Genomic DNA, 23,504 nt, shown 5'->3' on the forward strand with positions numbered 1-23,504 from the left:
CTATTTTGGGCCGGGCGCGGTGGCTCAAGCCTGTAATCCCAGCACTTTGGGAGGCCGAGATGGGCGGATCACGAGGTCAGGAGATCGAGACCATCCTGGCTAACACGGTGAAACCCCGTCTCTACTAAAAAATACAAAAAACTAGCCGGGCGAGGTGGCGGGCGCCTGTAGTCCCAGCTACTCGGGAGGCTGAGGCAGGAGAATGGTGTGAACCTGGGAGACAGGGCTTGCAGTGAGCTGAGATCCGGCCACTGCACTCCAGCCTGGGCGACAGAGCGAGACTCTGTGTCAAAAAAAAAAAAAACTATTTTGGTTATTTGGTCATGACCTTGGCTGTCTTTGTCAGAAGTCATGGGAAATATTGGAAGTTTTCATTTGGTTAAGGTTTGGGGTTAATGTTGGAACTGGCTCTGCTCTTCCAGGTTTGTTGAATGTATAGAGTGCGGAAGAAAGATGCATCAGATCTGTGTCCTTCACCATGAGATGATCTGGCCCGCTGGGTAAGGCTTACTTACCATTATTACTTTCTCTGGAATTTTTCTTTATCATGAATATTAACAAAGTTTTTTATTGTATGCAATGACTGTATTATATCTTCAAAGTCACTATCTTTAAATTGTTTTCTTTGGGTTTGGCCTCGATAATTAACAGTTCACTTTTAAAAAATTAACCTAGTATCCAAAAATAGATTTTTATCTTATTTTTATGCATTATTTTTAGCCATATAAATATATTTTATTCTGCTGGATTTTTAAAATTATGTTATAGTTATTACATATCCAAAGTAAATGCTTTTGGCCAGGCAAGGTGGCTCAGGTCTGTAATCCCAGCACTTTTTGGGAGGCTGAGGTGGGTGGATCACCTAAGGTTGGGGGTTCCAGACCAGCCTGACCAACATGGCAGAACCTCGTCTCTACTGAAAATACAAAAATTAGCCTGGCGTGGTGGTACATGCCTATAATCCAGCTACTTGAGAGGGAGGCGGAGGCAAGAGAATCACTTGAACCTGGGAGTGGGAGGTTGCAGTGAGCTGAGATCACACCACTGCATTCCAGCCTGGGTGACAGAGTGAGACTCTGTCTCAAAGCAAAAAGTAAATGCTTTTATTCAGGCATCTAGAAACTAGGATCCTGCTGCTAATGACATACCAAGTGGTCTGGCCCTGGTAAGTGTCACCCTTTGGTTAGGGCAGGGACAGCAAGTTATAAGGCTATAGTCATAGTGTAATTGCCTAGTAAAAGGGAGGGGCTCTGTACAAGAGGAACTAATCCTAGCCATGTTCCAAAGGAAGTGAGTATATGGGACATCCAGTGCCTCTCATTAGGATGGGATCTCCATGTCTTCTGCTCTGTTCGTAGACTGATTGTTGTTCCTGATTTGGAGGTTACAAGAAAGGGCAGGCTAATTGACAAATTTCACTTTTCTTTTTTTCACTGTTATTTTCACATAGAAAATAACACTAAGGAAAATAGGTGATGGTTTAGTGGATACTTTATCTTCAGCGTGACTTGTCTTTTAAGTGTGCCTTTTTAGTGCTTTCCTTACAGACTTTGTAAGAATGATTAAGAGACTTCTCCTGGTTCTTCCAATTTAGGATCAGTCAGCTGAATGAAAATAATCTGTTATTACTGTGTTAAGGTTCCTTTTTCTTAAAAGTAATTTATGTTCATTATAAAATTTGAATAGTATGACAATTTATGAAGTAAAAAGGGACAGTCTTAGCTTCTTTCTTCCCACCCAGATTCCTTGCCACAGAAATAACACTCTTTTGTACATAGAATCATACGTTTTCTTTTCTTTTTTTGAGATGGAGTTTCACTCTTGTTGCCCAGGCTGGAGTGCAGTGGTGCAGTCTGGGCTCACCACAACCTTTGCCTCCCAGATTCAAGTAGTTCTCCTGCCTCAGCCTCGCTAGTACCTGGGGTTTACAGGCATGTGCCACCACGCTTGACCCGGCTAATTTTGTAGTTTTAGTAGAGACGGGATTTCTCCATGTTGGTCAGGCTGGTCTCAAACTCCTGACCTCAGGTGATCCGCCTGCCTCAGCCTCCCAAAGTGCTGAGATTACAGGCATGAGCCACTGCGCCCGGCACATTTTCTTGATTTATGTTTATTTAATTTTTATATCTTGTTATAGGTCATAGACCTTTTTTTTTTTTTTTTTTTTTTTTGTATCACTTTCATCGCCCAGGCTGGAGTGCAGTGGTGCAATCTTAGCTCACTGCAACCTCCGCCTCCTGGGTTCAAGCAATTCTCCTGCTTCAGCCTCCCGAGTAGCTGGGATTACAGGCACATACCACCATGCGCGACTAATTCTTGTATTTTTGCTAGAGACGGGTTTTCATTATGTTGGCCAGGGTGGTCAACTCCTGGCCTCAAATGATCCACCCATCTCGGCCTCCCAAAGTACTGGGATTACAGGCATGAGGCACCACACCCAGCTGGTCATAGACACTTATGTATATCTGCTGCATTTTTAATGGATGCATAGTATTCTGTAATATACTATAATCCATTTCTTTACTTAGTTGGTGAACAAGTTTATACAAGAAACTCTACTTAGCGACATAGGTCATGTGCATCTGCAGTAGCTGAATCTATTGGTTCTCCTCTCAAAATGTACATTCCAACTAGTAGCATATAGGGAATGTCACCACTTGGGTTTTGCCAGTGTGATTGGGGAAAAAAAATCCTACCTTGATTTGTAATCCTTGATCAACTTTTCATGTGTAAGCCAATTTATATGCCCTTCATGTCTGTTGCTTGTTTTTCAGTTATCTTTTTTGTTCTTACTGGTTTCTAAAAGCTCTTTGTATATTAGTTTTATTAATTCTTCGCTAGAAGTTTAGAAATACTTCCGCTAGATTTGAATTTTCACTTTTTGTTAATATAAATTTAATGGTTTCTTTAAGTTGTGTAAGCAAAGTTTTGGTTTACATTTAGATTCGTCTGTGATGGCTGTTTAAAGAAAAGTGCACGAACTAGGAAAGAAAATAAGTTTTCTGCTAAAAGTAAGTTTTATTCTTAAAGGTAAATTTTGGCAAAACTTACCTGAAGCCCAGATAAGAAACCATCCAAAGTGAATTACTTTGTTTTTAATCACAGTAATAGAGTAAAAATAAAATAATTCTATAATCTCCTTATGAGTTGATCTGTAATATGCTTTTTGGTGTGAAATTTATTAGACCAAAGAAAAATTTCCAAGGAACGGATTTGTAGAATGCACAAGATATGTGTTTTTCCTGTTCTTATATTTTTCCCTATTTGAGGCATTTCATAAAGGAGGAATAAGGCGTGGAAATGATTGGCCGGAATTGCCATCCCTCTGTTTGTTTATTTATTATTTTTTATTTTATTTTTTAAGAGTCTTGCTCTGTCACCCAGGCTGCAGTGCAGTGGCACGATCTCAACTCACTGCAACCTCCGCCTCCCAGGTTCATGTGATTCTTCTGTCTCAGCCTCCAGTATATCTGGGACTACAGGCATGTGCCTCCACACCCAGCTAATTTTTGTATTTTTAGTAGAGATGGGGTTTTGCCATGTTGGCCAGGCTGGTCTCAAACTCCTGATCACAGGTGATCCACCCACCTTGGCCTCCCAAAGTACTGGGATTATAGGTGTGAGCCACCATGCCCAGCCCCTCAGTTCACACCATTTATATGGGCTACCTTTTGGCCTTATGTGATTCTTTTCTGTTGTGCCAGGAGGATGTCAAAAATTTTATCATGTAAGTAATTAACACTAATAATCTAAATGGAGCATTTGATTTAGTTTTGGTGTGTTTTACTGATCTGCAGATTACTTTGATTCTTGTAAGGTTTTTCAAAATGCTCAATCTTTGTTACTTTAAAATAGTACTGCAATCTAGGTGAAGTACATGGAGATGTTCATTGTGTGTGTATATATATATATATGTGGTTGGTTGCATTTTGTTTTTGTTTTTTGTTTTTTGGAAACAAAGTTTCACTGTGTTGTCCAGGCTGATCTTGAACTCCTGGATTCAAGCAATCCTCCCACCTCAGCCTCCCAAAGTGCAGGGATTAGGATTATAGGTGTGAGCCTTGTCTCCTGACCATTGTTCTATTTGTTTGTTTTTGTTTTTTGGGTTTTTTTTTTTTTTTTTTTTTTTTTTTTTTTTTTTGAGACAGAGTCTCGCTCTGACACCCATAGTGGTGCAATCTCGGCTCACCGCAACCTCCGCCTCCCGGGTTCCAGCGATTCTCCTGTCTCAGCCTCCTGAGTAGCTGGGATTACAGGCGTGTGCCACCATGCCTGGCTAATTTTTGTATTTTTAGTAGAGACGGGGTTTCAGCATGCTGGCCAGAGTGGTCTCGAACTCCTGACCTCAGGTGATCTGCCTGCCTCAGCCTCCCAAAGTGCTGGGATTACAGGCATGAGCCACTGCAACCAGCCCCTGTTCTGTATTTTTATAAACTCTTCCAAAATTGGAAATTTTTCAAAATGAAAAGTTGGGGAAAATGACATTTAGAAATTATTGAGTACTGTGTCTGCTTTAACAGCACATATATTAAAATTAGAATGATACAGAGAAGATTAGCATGTTCCCTGCACTACTATGACATGCAAATCTGCAAAGTAGTGAATACTTAAATATGCTGTGATTTTTTAAAATTTCACCAAGTTACCCTGTTTGTATTGAAAAAAGTACAAATGAGATTTAAGATTGAACCTTAAGACTAACAGTTGTAAATTTGCACCTCAGTAACTTTTAACTTTTACATTCCTAGGGTTGCCATCCACCAGACTTGGCACCTTTCTAGAGAATCGTGTGAATGACTTTCTGAGGCGACAGAATCACCCTGAGTCAGGAGAGGTCACTGTTAGAGTAGTTCATGCTTCTGACAAAACCGTGGAAGTAAAACCAGGCATGAAAGCAAGGTATCTAGTCATTTCACTTTTCTTCTCTCATGGATCCAAAATTGCTCATACGTGGTTACCATTGGTGATTCCAATCTAAATGAATTTATGTTGTGGTCCCCCCACCATCTCAATTGTATAGGTTTGTGGACAGTGGAGAGATGGCAGAATCCTTTCCTTACCGAACCAAAGCCCTCTTTGCCTTTGAAGAAATTGATGGCGTTGACCTATGCTTCTTTGGCATGCATGTTCAAGAGTATGGCTCTGACTGCCCTCCACCCAACCAGAGGTATGCTGGCTCACAGTGGCTAGCTCCGGATTTGTGTGGGAGTTCCAAATTATAATAGGCGGAAGAGTATAACAGGCAAGAAAATGTTGAGTGTGCTTGGTTTGGAAATGCAAAATCTCAAGTGTCCAATAATTGTAAAGTGAAACAGATTAAAAAGCAAAGCCCCCAAACAAAATAACTGCTCGATTCTGCTCTTCTGTGGTCATAATAATAAAGGATATGAATAGCAACCTGAAATTGGAATTTGGAAACAAACGTACTACTCTTCAGAAAATGAGCTTAAATCTGGATAATGTATAGGAATCACCAAATATTGATGGATGTGTATGTGCCAGGCACTGCTAGTTACTTCAAATAGAAGGAAACCACAGGCTCGCTGAACTTTCCTGAAGGGTTAACGATGTGAGCAAAGAGCCTGGGAGAGTGAGAGAGAGTTATTAGGCACATGGAGTAAATAACTCATTTATGTGACTTGACTTTTCTTTTTTTCTCTTCATTTTGTATAGGAGAGTATACATATCTTACCTCGATAGTGTTCATTTCTTCCGTCCTAAATGCTTGAGGACTGCAGTCTATCATGAAATACTGATTGGATATTTAGAATATGTCAAGAAATTAGGGTAAGCATATTTTGATAATTCTTAGGGCATTCTGGTGAGATATAGGTTAAATATGCAAATATAGAACTCTTTGCCTTTTTTTCCTCATTTTAGTTCTTACCTAACGATTCTCTCAACTTTGTTAGAGCCCCTTTGAAGTTAATGTCAGTAGGAGAGAAATGGATATGTTGACTCTAGTTTCACCCATCCAACATCAGTTTTGTTTTGTTCAGCTGAGCTATTGGGTCCAGTTTGCTTTGAAGTTTGATTTGTGCCTCTCATTTGAGGGCAGAATTTTAACTGCGTTTGATCCTTTTATAACCTGGGTATCAAGACCAGAAACAGCTCTGGAAATACTTCTTACCTTTAGAGTATGTATGTCATTGGAAACATTCATTCCCTCATCTTGAAGACTGTTTTTCTGAATAGTGTGCCTTTTAATTTAGCTCTCTTGTTAAACGGGTCCATTTTCCTTTGCAACGTCATCTTCATTTGGTCTTAACATGCAAACTTAGGGTTTTTGGATCCAGGGCTAAGTCATCCGCTTTCTGGCTGAGATTCACAACATCCCACCATGGCCTCCAAAAATAAGTGGAGGCAGTATGAGATCCATTGTTTAAATTACTGTGAGTTATGCCTAATTTTGGTTTCACAATGTTAATCTCATGCTGGGTTATACACTGTGTTATCTTGGGAAAAATTACTGGTATCTATATCAACTCCACCTTGTGGTTTAAAGTGTAGCCTTCTAGAATAGATGATGTTTTTTCCTTAATGTTCTCTTTGTATTGCTAGTTACACAACAGGGCATATTTGGGCATGTCCACCAAGTGAGGGAGATGATTATATCTTCCATTGCCATCCTCCTGACCAGAAGATACCCAAGCCCAAGCGACTGCAGGAATGGTACAAAAAAATGCTTGACAAGGCTGTATCAGAGCGTATTGTCCATGACTACAAGGTCAGTTGGGACATGGGGGCCAGGTGCTGACAGTAGATCTGGAAATACACTAATGTTACTGCTCTGTATTCTGTCATCTTTTTTTTTTAAACAAAAATCTTATTCTACCTCTTGCATGTAATTCCTAAAAATGCTAATTTGATTGCTTTTATTTTGTATATTCAAAAATTTTCAATGTAAGAAAAACCAGGTTTTGAAGAGTGGTAGATGAAGAAGATCAAGAGATCCCTGTTTTAAACATGTAACCAAAATTTTATTTTATTTATTTTTTTTAGGGGGGTAGAGTTGGGGTATCGCCATGCTGCCCAGGCTGGACTTGAACTCTTGGCCTCAAGCAATCCAAAGTGCTGGGATTACAAGCATGAGCCACTGTGCCTGGCCTTAAAATATATCTTTTTGTTTTGTTTTTTTTTTTGTTTGGTTTGGGTTGGTTAGGGTTTTAGGGGTGGGGATGTTTTGTTTTCAGACAGGGTCACTCTCTCTCACCCAGGCTAGGGTACAGTGGCATGATATCCGGCTCACTGCAACCTGTGCCTCCCAGGCTCAAGCCATCCTCCCATCTCAGCTTCCTGAGTTGCTGGGACTACAGGTGCACACCACCATACCTGGCTAATTTTTGTATATTTTTTGTAGAGACAGGATTTCACCATGTTGCCCAGACTGGTCTCAAACTCCTGAGCTCAAGTGATCCACCCATCTCAGCCTCCCAAAGTGCTGGAATTACAGGCATGAGCCACCTCACCCAGCCAAAAATACATTCTCTTTTTTTTTTTTTTTTTTGGACAGAGTTTCACTCTTGTTGCTCAGGCTGGAGTGCAATGATACGATCTAGGCTCACTGCAATCTCTATCTCCCGGGTTCAAGCGATTGTCCTACCTCAGCCTCCCGAGTAGCTGGAATTACAGGCATGCACCACCACACTGGGCTAATTTTTTGTATTTTTAGTGGAGATGGGGTTTCTCCATGTTGGTCAGGCTGTCTCGAACTCCCGACCTCCGGTGATCTATGCACCTCAGCCTCCCAAAGTGCTGGGATTACAGGTGTGAGCCACCACACCTGGCCAAAAATATATTCTTAATTATTTTAAACATTCATCAATATAGGCTGTCTCATGATACAGACTTGTCTTCCTCAATTTAGTAGTTCAACTAAATAAAGAAGTTTTCCTAAGCTGCCCACCGAAGCATTCTGCAGCAGCTACTGTTTCCAGTATTTGTAGTTTTGGGCCTTTTGAACAAAGCTATCAATAAAAGCTGCTGAAATTCCAAAGATGGGTGTGAGGAGGGCTTGCTTCACACCACATATTCTGTGGTGAGGGCCATGGCTTGCATGATGGTGCTACCACCCTGACATCGATCCTGGCAGGATAATTGCCACTTGATTATATAAAGGCAGATAAGCTCCCTGTTTTTGTGGGTAGAAGAAATAGAAAACCAGAAATACTGACTTTAGGCCAGGCCTTTTCACTATTTTTCTAAATAGCTCCCTGGTTTATGGCTTAGGTATATAGTCTCTGCCAGCTTTCAAGACATTTTAAGCTTTCATGTTTCTTGTCAGCCATGATTCTTTATAATCAATACTTTAAAAGAACATAGGAATTCCTATTTGTACATGCTTGTTTTCACAGGATATTTTTAAACAAGCTACTGAAGATAGATTAACAAGTGCAAAGGAATTGCCTTACTTTGAGGGTGATTTCTGGCCCAATGTTCTGGAAGAAAGCATTAAGGAACTGGAACAGGAGGAAGAAGAGAGAAAACGAGAAGAAAACACCAGCAATGAAAGCACAGATGTAAGGGCATTGAGTTTCCTTTGAAACTTCTACCATGATTATAATATTTAATCCAGAAGTGCATTTAAACTTTCAATCGGGTTTTAAACCTCTCAGGTGTGAAAGAGCTCTTTAAGTTGAGCAAGAAATGTTGGCTTAGAAAGGTTACTAGGTTTCAGTGGTATTAAACTTTCAAAGCATCAGACCCCATTTTAAAATGGTATCTCAGACTATGAGTAAAGTGAAATGATAAAAGAAACTGAAGGAAATCCTGAAAAACTGATAGATAACTTATGTGAAGGACTAGGTTATGAATATTATAGGCCTTGTGTGTCACATATCTCTGGCATATTTTCTCTCTTTTAAAACCACACATGCTCTTTTTAAATGTAAAAACCATTCTTAGCTATGCAAAACAGGCCTGAGCCAGAATTTACCTGTTATTACGGCTTAGTCACCTCACCAGTTACTTCCCTATAGCATATCTAGAATTACCTCCATTGAATTTAAGTTACAAAAGGCTCCCTTAAATAGTCTGTTAACAAACTCTTACAGCCTTATCGTTTAGTATTTGTGGACTCATAACATTTTAGAATGTGGGTGGAAGGAGATAAAGTCTTCTGGCTCCCCATTTTGATACACTCTTCACCACCCCAAAGTGCCAACCCTTCCTTGTTCCCTAACTCCAATTTGGGATACATTCAATCTACAGGGTCTGTACATTCTGTGGCCTCTTCTAGGCAGAAAGCTAAAGGGCTGCCATTGCCTTAATGAAGGATCACTGGGAAAAAATTAGGTCAAATAACAAAGGAGAAGGAATAAGTGAAGAGAACAGCTAGTAAAATAAGATACAGGCATAAGATTATGATACCTAGTTTCAAAGAATGGAGATATTCAATAGTGTTATTCCCAGATTACTTAACAAAAACCTTATTTTCTTGTCTCCTTTGTGCTACTCTGCAGGTGACCAAGGGAGACAGTAAAAATGCTAAGAAGAAGAATAATAAGAAAACCAGCAAAAATAAGAGCAGCTTAAGTAGGGGCAACAAGAAGAAACCTGGGATGCCCAATGTATCTAACGACCTCTCACAGAAACTATATGCCACCATGGAGAAGCATAAAGAGGTAAGATGCAGCCACCCGCAGTTGGGGAAAAACAGCAAGATTTCTGGCCAGGCGTGGTGGATCACCTGAGGTCGGGAGTTCAAGACCAGCCTGACCAACGTGGTGAAACCGTCTCTACTAAAAATACAAAAATCAGCTAGGTGTGGTGACAGGCGCCAGTAATCCCAGCTACTCAGGAGGCTTAGGCAGGAGAATTGCTTGAACCCAGGAGGCGGAGGTTGCAGTTAGCCGAGATCGTGCCATTGCACTCCAGCCTGGGCAACAAGAGCGAAACTCCATCTCCAAAAAGAAAAAAAATGAATAAAATCACTGTTCGCTGGGCGTAGTGGCTCATGCCTGTAATCCCAGCACTTTAGAGGTTGCCTCACTTAGGTAATGATTATTAACAATTAATAGTTACTAGCTATTTCAAGCAGTAAGTAATGCCACAGAATCCTAGGCAGTTGGGAAAAGCCCTTAGAATATATTGTAATAGGTTTGACTTAAATTGTGGGCACATTCAATTTAGGTTGTAAATGTAGGTATTGGCCTGGTTGTAGGGTGGCAGAAGCAGCAAACATTGCTGGCCAGAGACACTGTGAGTGTGGCTGCCAGTGTACACAGATGTTGAATAATCTGTTATCAATGCAGCAGTTTCTCGCAAGCTCCTAATTTCTTAAGGTGATGTTTTACATTTTGTTACTTTAATAGGCATTTATAGTTATATACTAATTAATGTCAAATACACATGTAATACCAGCTTTTTATACCTTTTACACTAATGGTTATGAGAATTGATGGTTGTTAACGAGTTCTTTTCAAACTTCAGTGAACAAGAATTTATTGCTTTGTCAACAAGGACTAAGATTTTTTTTTTTTTTTTTTTTTTTTTTTTTTGAGACGGAGTCTCGCTCTCCGACGCCAGGGCTGGAGTGCAGTGGCCGGTTCTCAGCTCACTGCAAGCTCCGCCTCCCGGGTTTACGCCATTCTCCTGCCTCAGCCTCCGGAGTAGCTGGGACTACAGGCGCCACTACCTTGCCCAGCTAGTTTTTTGTATTTTTTTAGTAGAGACGGGGTTTCACCGTGTTAGCCAGGATGGTCTCGATCTCCTGACCTCATGATCCGCCCGTCTCGGCCTCCCACAGTGCTGGGATTACAGGCTTGAGCCACCGCGCCTGGCCTAAGGACTAAGATTTTTTATCCATTCCACTCTCTTTCAAACCTGTAGGAAAAGTTACACAGGAAAGTTGCACAGGGGACCTTCATGAGTCCGGGCCAGTTGTTTTTCATACAGTCTCTATATTTGGATTTGTCTGGTTTGTTGTAATTAGTTTGAGGTTAAACCATGGATTGCATCTTAAAGTAGACTGCCTTGAGGCAAAATGTCCACTGTGTGTGGTGCTGTACCTGACCTAGACCATTCTTACTCTGAAGGAGTTATTGAATGAGGGAGAAAAAATCACAGGATGTGCATTTCAGTTCTATTTATAGTCAGTCTCAAGAGACCAAAGAGGTAAAGCAGGAAAAGGAGAGCAGGAGGAGTATGGGAAAACTAACTCAGCATTCGCCAGTCTCATTAGTGCTCAGCCTGCTTTACCTGCTTACACCTGTAATCTCAGCACTCTGGGAGGCTGAGGCAGGCAGATCACTTGAGCTCAGGAGTTGGAGACTAGCGTGGGTAACAAGGCAAAACCTCATCTCTACAAAAAGTGCAGAAATTAGCCAGGGGTGGTGGTGTGGGCCTGTGGTCTCAGCTATTCAGGAAGCCAAGGTGGGATAATTGCTTGAGCCCAGGAGGCAGAGGTTGTAGTGAGCCAAGATCACACCACTGCACTCCAGTCTGGGTGACAGACCGAGGCCCTGTCTCAAAAAAAGAGAGTGTGTGTTTTGCAGGTCTTCTTTGTGATCCGCCTCATTGCTGGCCCTACTGCCAACTCCCTGCCTCCCATTGTTGATCCTGACCCTCTCATCCCCTGTGATCTGATGGATGGTCGGGATGCGTTTCTCACGCTGGCAAGGGACAAGCACCTGGAGTTCTCTTCACTCCGAAGAGCCCAGTGGTCCACCATGTGCATGCTGGTGGAGCTGCACACGCAGAGCCAGGACCGCTTTGTCTACACCTGCAATGAATGCAAGCACCATGTGGAGACACGCTGGCACTGTACTGTCTGTGAGGTAGGCACTGGGTTGTGGGAGCAAGGAGGTGAGCTCTGCAGGGTTGTTCTGAGGGGCCATGCAGCCTCGTGTTTTATATAGGCCTGTGGGATGGCAGGGGCCTGGCCTCATGTTTGAGAGGCAGAGCTAAAGAGGCTAGTTTTTGTTTTACGAAATGGGCCTTTCTAGCCCAGAGTATCCAAAATACTTTTGAATGACTTAAATCTTGGAGAGTTTACCTGCACTTCCTTTTTTTTTCTCTAGGATTATGACTTGTGTATCACCTGCTACAACACTAAAAACCATGACCACAAAATGGAGAAACTAGGTCTTGGCTTAGATGATGAGAGCAACAACCAGCAGGCTGCGGCCACCCAGAACCCAGGCGATTCTCGCCGCCTGAGTATCCAGCGCTGCATCCAGTCTCTGGTCCATGCTTGCCAGTGTCGGAATGCCAATTGCTCCCTGCCATCCTGCCAGAAGATGAAGCGGGTTGTGCAGCATACCAAGGGTTGCAAACGGAAAACCAATGGCGGTTGCCCCATCTGCAAGCAGCTCATTGCCCTCTGCTGCTACCATGCCAAGCACTGCCAGGAGAACAAATGCCCAGTGCCGTTCTGCCTAAACATCAAGCAGAAGCTCCGGCAGCAGCAGCTGCAGCACCGACTACAACAGGCCCAAATGCTTCGCAGGAGGATGGCCAGCATGCAGCGGACTGGTGTGGTCGGGCAGCAACAGGGCCTCCCTTCCCCCACTCCTGCCACTCCAACGACACCAACTGGCCAACAGCCAACCACCCCACAGACGCCCCAGCCCACCTCGCAGCCTCAGCCTACCCCTCCCAATAGTATGCCACCCTACTTGCCCAGGACTCAAGCTGCTGGCCCTGTGTCCCAGGGTAAGGCAGCAGGCCAGGTGACCCCTCCAACCCCTCCTCAGACTGCTCAGCCACCCCTTCCAGGGCCCCCACCCGCAGCAGTGGAAATGGCAATGCAGATTCAGAGAGCAGCAGAGACACAGCGCCAGATGGCCCACGTGCAAATTTTTCAAAGGCCGATCCAACACCAGATGCCCCCGATGACTCCCATGGCCCCCATGGGTATGAACCCACCTCCCATGACCAGAGGTCCCAGTGGGCATTTGGAGCCAGGGATGGGACCGACGGGGATGCAGCAGCAGCCACCCTGGGGCCAAGGAGGATTGCCTCAGCCCCAGCAACTACAGTCTGGGATGCCAAGGCCAGCCATGATGTCAGTGGCCCAGCATGGTCAACCCTTGAACATGGCTCCACAACCAGGATTGGGCCAGGTAGGTGTGAGCCCACTCAAACCAGGCACTGTGTCTCAACAAGCCTTACAAAACCTTTTGCGGACTCTCAGGTCTCCCAGCTCTCCCCTACAGCAGCAACAGGTGCTTAGTATCCTTCACGCCAACCCCCAGCTGTTGGCTGCATTCATCAAGCAGCGGGCTGCCAAGTATGCCAACTCTAATCCACAACCCATCCCTGGGCAGCCTGGCATGCCCCAGGGGCAGCCAGGGCTGCAGCCACCTACCATGCCAGGTCAGCAGGGGGTCCACTCCAATCCAGCCATGCAGAACATGAATCCAATGCAGGCCGGCGTCCAGAGGGCTGGCCTGCCCCAGCAGCAACCCCAGCAGCAACTCCAGCCGCCCATGGGAGGGATGAGCCCCCAGGCTCAGCAGATGAACATGAACCACAACACCATGCCTTCACAATTCCGAGACATCTTGAGACGACAACAGATGATGCAACAGCAGCAGCAACAGGGAGCAGGGCCAGGAATAGGCCCAGGAATGGCCAACCATAACCAGTTCCAGCAACCCCAAGGAGTTGGCTACCCACCACAGCAGCAGCAGCAGCAGCGGATGCAACATCACATGCAACAGATGCAACAAGGAAATATGGGACAGATGGGCCAGCTCCCCCAGGCCTTGGGAGCAGAGGCAGGTGCCAGTCTACAGGCCTATCAGCAGCGACTCCTTCAGCAACAGATGGGGTCTCCTGCTCAACCCAACCCCATGAGCCCCCAGCAGCATATGCTCCCAAATCAGGCCCAGTCCCCACACCTACAAGGCCAGCAGATCCCTAATTCTCTCTCCAATCAAGTGCGCTCTCCACAGCCTGTCCCTTCTCCACGGCCACAGTCCCAGCCCCCCCACTCCAGCCCTTCCCCAAGGATGCAGCCTCAGCCTTCTCCACACCACGTTTCCCCACAGACAAGTTCCCCGCATCCTGGACTGGTAGCTGCCCAGGCCAACCCCATGGAACAAGGGCATTTTGCCAGCCCGGACCAGAATTCAATGCTTTCTCAGCTTGCTAGCAATCCAGGCATGGCAAACCTCCATGGTGCAAGCGCCACGGACCTGGGACTCAGCACCGATAACTCAGACTTGAATTCAAACCTCTCACAGAGTACACTAGACATACACTAGAGACACCTTGTAGTATTTTGGGAGCAAAAAGATTATTTTCTCTTAAGACTTTTTGTACTGAAAACAATTTTTTTGAATCTTTCGTAGCCTAAAAGACAATTTTCCTTGGAACATACAAGAACTGTGCAGTAGCCGTTTGTGGTTTAAAGCAAACATGCAAGATGAACCTGAGGGATGATAGAATACAAAGAATATATTTTTGTTATGGCTGGTTACCACCAGCCTTTTTTTCCCCTTGTGTGTGTGGTTCAAGTGTGCACTGGGAGGAGGCTGAGGCCTGTGAAGCCAAACAATATGCTCCTGCCTTGCACCTCCAATAGGTTTTATTATTTTTTTTAAATTAATGAAAATATGTAATATTAATAGTTATTATTTACTGGTGCAGATGGTTGACATTTTTCCCTATTTTCCTCACTTTATGGAAGAGTTAAAACATTTCTAAAACCAGAGGACAAAAAGGGGTTAATGTTACTTTAAAATTACATTCTATATATATATAAATATATATAAATATATATTAAAATACCAATTTTTTTTTCTCTGGGTGCAAAGATGTTCATTCTTTTAAAAAACATTAAAAAAAAAAAAATCCCTTTCTTCCCCCAAGTCAACTTTTGTGCTCCAGAAAATTTTCTATTCTGTAAGTCTGAGCGTAAAACTTCAAGTATTAAAATAATTTGTACATGTAGAGAGAAAAATGACTTTTTCAAAAATATACAGGGGCAGCTGCCAAATTGATGTATTATATATTGTGGTTTCTGTTTCTTGAAAGAATTTTTTTCGTTATTTTTACATCTAACAAAGGAAAAAAATTAAAAAGAGGGTAAGAAACGATTCCAGTGGGATGATTTTAACATGCAAAATGTCCCTGGGGGTTTCTTCTTTGCTTGCTTTCTTCCTCCTTACCCTACCCCCACTCACACTCACACACACACACACACACACACACACACTTTCTATAAAACTTGAAAATAGAGAGCAAAAACCCTCAACTGTTGTAAATCATGCAATTAAAGTTGATTACTTATAAATATGAACTTTGGATCACTGTATAGACTGTTAAATTTGATTTCTTATTACCTATTGTTAAATAAACTGTGTGAGACAGACACCCTGACTTTGTTTCACTTGGTAACACATCTTTGTCTTGGTGTGCGCCAGTTTAAGTGCCCGGTGCTTAGGATTCAGAGGAAAAAGTGAAAGCATTAGCTTGTAGCCTCTTTACTACATACAGTTTTTCACAAGTAGATCTTGGTTAATTTGTCCAAAGTTCTGGGAAAAAGTACTGCAGGTACCAGCTAACAGTCAAGGTGGAAGTGATACCTACTTAACACCTTGATACAGGACCCTTAAGGATGACCACGTGGTCTTCTAATCACCATTTTACAGGGATGAGGAGGAGGACCTCAGAAGACAGATCATACCTGCCTAAGTCCCAAGTAACTTCTTGAAAAAAACAAGACTTGCCAGACACAGTGGCTCACGCCTATAATCCCAACACCTTGGGAGGCCAAGGCGGGCAGATCATGAGGTCAGGAGTTTCAAGACCAGCCTAGCCAATGTGGTGGAACCCCCATCTCTACTAAAAATTTAAAAATCAGCAGGGCATGGTGGCAGGCACCTGTAGTCCCAGCTACTTGGGAGGCTGAGGCAGGAGAATCTCTAGAATCCTGGAGGTGGAGGTTGCAGTGAGCCGAGGTCGCACCACTACACTCCAGCCTGAGTGACAGAGCAAGACTCCATCCTTTTAAAAACACAAAAAGGGCCGGGCGTGGTGGCTCATGCCTGTAATCCCAACACTTTGGGAGGTAAAGGTGGGAGGATCACTTGAGCCCAGGAGTTCAAGAGCAACCTGGGCAACATACTGAGACTCTCCCTACCAAAAAAGAAAGAAAAGAAAGAGAAAAATTAGCTGGGCATGGTGGCACATGTCCATAGTCCCAGCTACTGGGGAAGCTAAGGTGGGAGGATGGCTTGAGCCCAGGAGGTCAAGGCTGCAGTGAGCAGTGATCGTACCACTGCACTCCAGCCTGCGTAATAGAGTGAGACCTTGTTTCAAAAAATAAAAAATCTCAGTTCTGCCACTAACTGACTGTGTGACCATGTGCAAGTTACTTAACCTACCAAGACTCAGTCTCCTCATCTGTAAAATGGGCATAATAAAAGTATCCACCTTCTAGAGTAATAGGCACAATTCTAAATGCTTAACAAGATTAAACATTAGCCAGGTGCGGGCTCACACCTGTAATCCCAACAATTTAGGAGGCCAAGGTGAAAGCATTACCTGAGCCCAGGAGTTTGCGACCAGCCTGGGCACCATGTCAAGGCCCTGTCTCTACAAAAATTACAAACAATTAGCCAGGCATGGTGGTGCACACCTCTGGTCCCAGCTACTTGGGAGGCTGAGGTGGAGGATCGCTTGAGCCCGGGAAGTGGGGGTTGACATATTCCAGCCTGGACAACAGAGTGAGACCCTGTCTCCAAAAAAAAAAAAAGCATAATAAGTTTTAGCTATTACAATTTAAGGAGCTTTCATTCTAGTGAAGGGAAGCAGAAAATAAACTAGCACTAAATATTAGGTTATGGTAAGTTCAAAGAAGAACATTTAAAAAGGAGATAATAGCTTCATGTACTACTTAGGTACTCAGGAGAGGACATTTAATCTGAGACCTAAATAGCAAGGGGCCAGACACGAAAATATCTAGGAAAATAACATTCTAGAAACAACAAATGCATACTCCCCAAGGCAAGAACAAGCTTAGCACATCCCAGGGACAGAAAGAAGGGTAACAGCCAGGCGCAATGATGCCTGTAATCCCAGCACTTTGGGAGGCCAAGGCAGGTGGAGGAGTTCGAGACCAGCCTGGCCAACACGGTGAAACCATGTCTCTACTAAGAATACAAAAAAATGAGCCAGGTGTGGTGGTGCACGCCTATAATCCCAGCTACTCAGGAGGCTGAGGTATGAGAATCAGTTGAACCCAGGAGGTGGAGGTTGCAGTGAGCTGAGATTGCACCACTGCACCCCAGCCTGGGCAACCGAGTGAGACCCTGTCTCACAAAAGGAAGGGAAGAAAGGAGGAAGGGAAAAAAGCTGGAATTCAATGATACAGGGAGAAAATGATGCAAAAATGAAGTTGTAAAGCAAGTAGTTGACAGATCAATAGGTCCTGATAGGTCAAGGCAAGGAATTAGACTTATTTATTATTATTTTTAGTTATTTATTTATTTATTTTTGGAGACGGAGTCTCGCTGTGTCTCCCAGGCTGGAGTGCAGTGGCATGATCTCAGCTCACTGCAACTCAAGTGATTTCGCCTGCCTTGTCCTCCCAAAGTGCTTGGATTACAGGCATGAGCCACTGCACCTAGCCTTAGATTTTATTTTAAGCACAATGAGGGGCTGGGGGAGCACTTTAAGAGGAGGGTGGCATGATTTGTCTTACATTTTAAATAAATCAGGCCGGGCACGGTGGCTCACGCTTGTAATCCCAGCACTTTGGGAGGCCAAGGCAGGCAGATCATGAGGTCAGGAGATTGAGACTATCCTGGCTAACACGGTGAAACCCCGTCTCTACTAAAAATACAAAATAATTAGCCGGGCTTGGTGGTGGGCGCCTGTAGTCCCAGCTACTCGGGAGGCTGAGGCAGGAGAATGGCGTGAACCCGGGAGACGGAACTTGCAGTGAGCTGAGATCACACCACTGCACTCCAGCCTGGGCAACAGAGCAAGACTCCGACTCAAAAATAATAAAAACTAAATAAATCAGTCAGGCTGTTGTGTGGATAATAGGTTTTAGGGTGGCAAGAAAGGAAGCAAAAAATTAGGAAGCTATTATAGGACTGAAGGCAAGAAATGACAGTGACTTCATCTGGGGTAGTAGGCGATGGACAGATCTGGGATGTGTCTTAGATATAGCATCAACAAGACTTACACTTTAACCCGAGGCGCAGGGGCTCACACCTGTAATCTCAGCACTTTGACAGGCAGAGGCAGGAGGATGGCTTGAGTCCAGGAGTCGGAGACCAGCCTGAGCAACATGGTGAGACTCTGCATTTCTTAAAAAGAAAAAAGAAAAAAAATTAGCTGGACATGGTGGCATGCACCTGTGGTCCCAGTTACTCAGGAGGCTGAGGCAGGAGGCTCACTTGAGCCCAGGTCAAGGCTGCAGTGAGCCGTGATCACACCACTGCACTCTAGCCTGGGGGCAACAGTGAGACCCTCAAAATAAAGAAAGAAAGAAAACAAATAACTTCTGCCTTTCAAGTTTGCTGGGAGGGTAAACAAGCTATAGGATAAGTGAAAATCACCCCCAGCACCTGACACACATCATAGGCATTAGGGTAATAGCTGGCTTCCCTTCCCTTTCACAGTCCTATAGGGATTTTTAAAAAATAGCATCTCTTGGTATATTATATTGTCAGTGTTTGTGGTGATGGACTACTACCTGTGTAGACCTCTCAGAATATATTAATAAATATATTCCTCAAAAACGGACATTTGGGAGCCGGGCATGGTGGCTCACACCTATAATCCCAGCACTTTAGGAGGCTGAGGTGAGCAGATCACCTGAGGTCAGGAGTTCAAGGCCAGCCTGGCCAACATGGTGAAACCCTGTCTTTACTAAAAATAAAAAAATAGGCCGGGCGCGGTGGCTCAAGCCGGTAATCCCAGCACTTTGGGAGGCCGAGACGGGCGGATCACGAGGTCAGGAGTTCGAGACCATCCTGGCTAACACGGTGAAACCCCGTCTCTACTAAAATCAATACAAAAAAATTAGCCGGGCGAGGTGGCGGGCGCCTGTAGTCCCAGCTACTCCGGAGGCTAAGGCAGGAGAATGGCGTGAACCCGGGAGGCGGAGGTTGCAGTGAGCTGAGATCCGGCCACTGCACTCCAGCCTGGGCGACAGAGCAAGACTCCATCTCAAAAAAAAAAAAAAAAAAAATACAAAAAATTAGTCTGGTGTGGTGGCAAGTGCCTGTAACTGCAGCTACGCAGGTTGAGGCAGGAGAATCGCTTGAACCTGGGAGGCAGAGGTTGCAGTGAGCTGAGATTGTGCCACCACACTTCAGCCTGGCTGACAGGGTGAATGAGACTCCGTGTCACAGACACACACCCTCCACACCCAACACACACACACAAAGGCATTTGATAAGCACTTGCCAATTAACTTTATACATCCAGAAATAACATCACCAAATTAACTACCAATGTTCTAAACATAAACAATTTTGGTTTTTTTAATGATACTTCAAAATCCCTACTTACTTTTCTCATATTCCTTCCAATAATTTGTTAGGAGGTGGACCTGTCAATAGGAAGGACAAAAATTATTATCACCAATACTCTCAAAATAATCGTCACCTAGAAAACCTAATACACTCAGGGAATTTTCAGAATTCAGTCAAGCTCATCCAACTGTCTCCAAGTTTTGACTCTGCCTCAAGGACTCCTCACAGTTGGTTTAGCCCAACCCAGTAAGAAACATTTAACAAATAATTAAAAGTGTTGTGCCAAGGTGATTGTGTTGCCGAGATACGGTTGCTGGTAGCTGGGGAGTGGCAGGCAGATCCAGCCAAGAATTGTGCCCTAAACCAGGAACTCTGATGATGAAATCACAGGATGTGCGAGTTTGGGGCTTGATGCTCATCCCAGGTGGTTTCCTATCATGGAAAACATTTGATGTATAAGAGTAAGGCTCAGCTGGGCACGGTGGCTCACGCCTGTAATCCCAGCACTTTGGGAGGCCGTGGCAGGCGGATCACCTGAAGTCGGGAGTTCAAGGCCAGCCTGACCAACATGGAGAAACCCTGTCTCTACTAAAGGGAAAAAAAAAAAAAAAAATTAGCCCGGCGTGGTGGTGCATGCCTGTAATCCCAGCTACTTGGGAGGCTGAGGCAGGAGAATCATTTGAACCCAGGAGGTGGAGGTTGCGGTGAACCAAGACTACACCATTGCACTCCAGCCTGGGCAACAAGAGCATAACTCTGTCTCAAAAAAAAAAAAAAAACGAGTAAGCCTCCACTGGGTGTGGTGGCTCACACCTGTAATCCCAACACTTTGGGAGGCTGAGGTGGGCAGATCACTTGAGGTCAGAAGTTCAAGACCAGCCTGGCCAACATGGTGAACCCCCCCCCTCCCCCTGCCATCTCTATTAAAAATACAAAAAGCAGCTGGGTGCGGTGGCCTGTAGTCCCAGCTATTCAGGAGGCTGAGGCGAGGAGAATTGCTTGAACCTGGGGGGCAGAGGTTGCAGTGAGCCCACATGGCGCCATTGCACTCCAGCCCTGGGCGACAGAGTGAGACTCCGTCTCAAAACAAAACAAGAAACAAAAAGTGAGGCTCTATTGCTACTCCCTGATTTAATAAACGTCTCTGGGACACAATTTCTTCATCTGTACAAAAGGTAAATTAAAAAAACGCTTACTTGGCAAGTTCACTGTGGCAAATTATCTACCACACAGGAATGTAAAGTGCTTTACAGATTGCGCAGCACTCCTTACACATGAGTAATTAGTGTTCACAGGTTCAGCCACTTTTGGGAATGAGGAAAGTGTGGTCTTTTAGAGGCCAAACGTCTTCCTAAAGTCCTAACAGCCAACGAAGGGCTCGGTGATCTCCGCGCTGCAGACCCTGCCCAATTCTCAAAGCCTGGTTTAAGTACACTTTTCCCTCAGCCTACGGGAGTGGCCCAAAGGCAAACCGTTCCCGGTTCGTGTCCCACCTCTGCCTCAAAGACTACACCCTCTTAGGACAGGTGCGTGTCCCCGGTGGCCCGGGCTGCCAGCTCGGGAAGGAGGCGATGGCACCCGGGCGGCCGAGTGCTTAATAATGGCAGTTGCCCTGTCAGCCCCGTCACCTGTCACGCCCTCCCCCGACTTCTCCCGCTCCGCGGCCGCAATCTAGCCCGGACACTCCGAGAGCTCTGAGCCGGGCACGGTCCTCGCTGCTCGGCCAAGTGCAGCCCCCTCACCTCAGTGCGACTGAGACAAAGCAGGGTCCCGCCGGCCCCTGTCCCCTCCCTAAGGCGCGCCCTCAGGGCCGGAGCCCCACCTCGGCCAGCCCCCCAGTTCAGTGGCCCACAGGCTCGACTCCCGCGCTGAGGCTCAGCGCCTCCCTCCTCCACAGCCGTCACTGACCGCTCCCCTCTAGCCTGGACCCCGCTGTCCAGCGATCCCGGCTGGCCCGCGCCGCACTCTTCCCGCTCTGGCAGTGCTGGCACCGGTAGGGCTCCCGCTGCCTTCCAGCCTAGAGGGCGCCGGGCGGGCACGCGCTGGGGGCGGGGCGGGGGGCGGTGATGGGGGCGGGGAGACGCAGCTCGGGGCGGCCGGCGGTTGGTGCTTGCAGCCCGCGTGCCCGCCTTCCTGGCTACGTAACCTTTGGGCCCCGCCCACATCTGGAGTTGCGGGCTGGCTGTTGGTGCGACCCCCCTCCCGCTGAGCGCTCGGGGAGGGACCTTCCCGGTGGCCCTGTGGGGCAAAGAGGGCACTGTCCAGTGATCGTCCCGTTGTGCAGAAGAGGCGAACTGAGGCACGGCGGCAGGCGGGGCGTCAAAGCAGTTAGCGCCGCGCCTGGCCGCTAGTCCGCGCGGGAAAGCTTTGTCTCCCTTCCTTCGGATGGAATTGGAACTGAAGTTCTGGGAGCGCCCGAACTGTGCGGTCCTCGAGTTCACTGCTATACCCACAGTGCGCAGAGCACAGGGGCACGCGATACATTATTTGAATGAATAACTCTCTTATCCTGGCCTTTCTCTAACTCTTTCACTTCTACTTGGGTCACCCGCCCCCTCCCCAGGAGTCTTATAACCGGAGGAAGAGGAGACAGAAGTGGCTCATATGGGTAAAAGCCCTCGTCCTGCAAATCAATGACACAAAGGAGTTAGTCCATCCAAAGTACCGTTTTAAAAGGATTGCTACGTAGAAAAATAATAGGATAGGGTAAGGAGGGGAGCCCAGCTGGGAGCTTCAATGGGATCCAGGGTTGATATGATGATGGTCTGGATTTAAGTGATGGCAGTAGAGATAAAAAGAAGTAAAAATTCCAGCCCAGGCAACATAATGAGACCCTGTGTCCACACACACACAAAAAAAAAAACCCAAAAAAACTTTTTTGTTTGTTTTTTGATTATCTGTGTGCGATGTCTCACTCCTGTAGTCCCAGCTACTGGGGCAGGGTTTGAGGATTGGCTGACGTGTGAGGCTTCAGCCCAGGAGGTGGAGGCTGCAATGAGCCGTGATCCCGCCACTGCACTCTAGCCTGGGAGACAGAGGGAGACCCCGTCTGAAATAAATAAATAGAAGTAAAAAATATTTGAGGTAGCTTTTGGAGAATAAACGGGATTTGCTATTGGACTGAACAATGAGGGATGGAGAGGGAGAAATCAAGAGGAAATCCCTGAGTGGTTGATAGTGCTATGTATTAAAATGCAAAAACTGCCGGGAGCGGTTGCTCACGCCTGTAATCCCAGCACTTTGGAAGGCCGAGGCCGGCGGATCACTAGGTCAGGAGTTCAAGACCAGCCTGGCCAACATGGTGAAACCCCGTCTCTACTAAAAATACAGCAATTCGGCCGGGCGCGGTGGCTCAAGCCTGTAATCCCAGCACTTTGGGAGGCTGAGAAGGGCGGACCATCTTGGCTAACACGGTGAAACCCCGTCTCTACTAAAAAATACAAAAAACTAGCCGGGCGAGGTGGTGGGCGCCTGTAGTCCCAGCTACTGGGGAGGCTGAGGCAGGAGAATGGCGTAAACCCGGGAGGCGGAGCTTGCAGTGAGCTGAGATCCGGCCACTGCACTCCAGCCTGGGCGAGACAGCGAGGCTCCGTCTCTAAAAAAAAAAAAAAAAATACAGCAATTCACCTGGCATGGTGGTGCACATCTGTAGTCACAGCTACTCGGGAGGCTGAGGGAGGAGAATCGCTTGAACTTGGGAGACAGAGGTTTCAGTGAGCCAAGATCATGCCACTGCACTCCAGCTTGGGCGACAGAGCCAGTTTCAAAAAATAAATTAAATAATAAGTGTGCACAGTATATGGTAGTTATGATCATTCTATTAGACACTGGTATGGTAGAAACCAGCTGAGAAAAATAACCTTTATTAGTTGCTTAATCTTTTATTAATACTTTAGGAGCACAGCCATACATTTCACAGAGCATCTGCTAGTGACAAATCATCTTATTCATCAAATATTTATTTATTTATGTAAGATGGAGTTTTGCTTTCTTGTCCAGGCTGGAGCGCAGTGGTGCAATCTCGGCTCACTGCAACCTCTTCCTCATGGGCTCAAGCCATTCTCC

General features: G+C 45.6%; 1 protein-coding gene and 1 non-coding gene across 3 annotated transcripts in view; both read left to right on the forward strand.

The window, feature by feature from the left end:
- Positions 1-15,266, forward strand: part of EP300 (E1A binding protein p300) — a 98,703-nt gene extending 83,437 nt beyond the window's left edge. Inside the window, exons 21-30 of one of the 2 annotated variants that reach the window (XM_023221890.3) lie at positions 423-500; positions 2,944-3,011; positions 4,749-4,899; positions 5,021-5,167; positions 5,674-5,787; positions 6,562-6,727; positions 8,355-8,519; positions 9,462-9,623; positions 11,496-11,777; positions 12,021-14,210. In XM_023221890.3, coding sequence (XP_023077658.1) covers positions 423-500; positions 2,944-3,011; positions 4,749-4,899; positions 5,021-5,167; positions 5,674-5,787; positions 6,562-6,727; positions 8,355-8,519; positions 9,462-9,623; positions 11,496-11,777; positions 12,021-14,210 — 3,523 coding nt within the window. Of the gene's footprint in view, positions 1-422; positions 501-2,943; positions 3,012-4,748; positions 4,900-5,020; positions 5,168-5,673; positions 5,788-6,561; positions 6,728-8,354; positions 8,520-9,461; positions 9,624-11,495; positions 11,778-12,020 lie in introns of both variants that reach the window. The other variant, XM_023221889.2, reaches the window with a different exon arrangement.
- Positions 4,509-4,611, forward strand: LOC111549187. The gene has a single exon (XR_002733639.1). It is a non-coding gene; the product is annotated as a U6 spliceosomal RNA (small nuclear RNA).
- Positions 15,267-23,504: the final 8,238 nt, after the last annotated feature.

The sequence above is a fragment of the Piliocolobus tephrosceles genome, chromosome 19 (assembly GCF_002776525.5).
Source record: "Piliocolobus tephrosceles isolate RC106 chromosome 19, ASM277652v3, whole genome shotgun sequence".
Lineage (NCBI taxonomy): Eukaryota > Metazoa > Chordata > Mammalia > Primates > Cercopithecidae > Piliocolobus > Piliocolobus tephrosceles.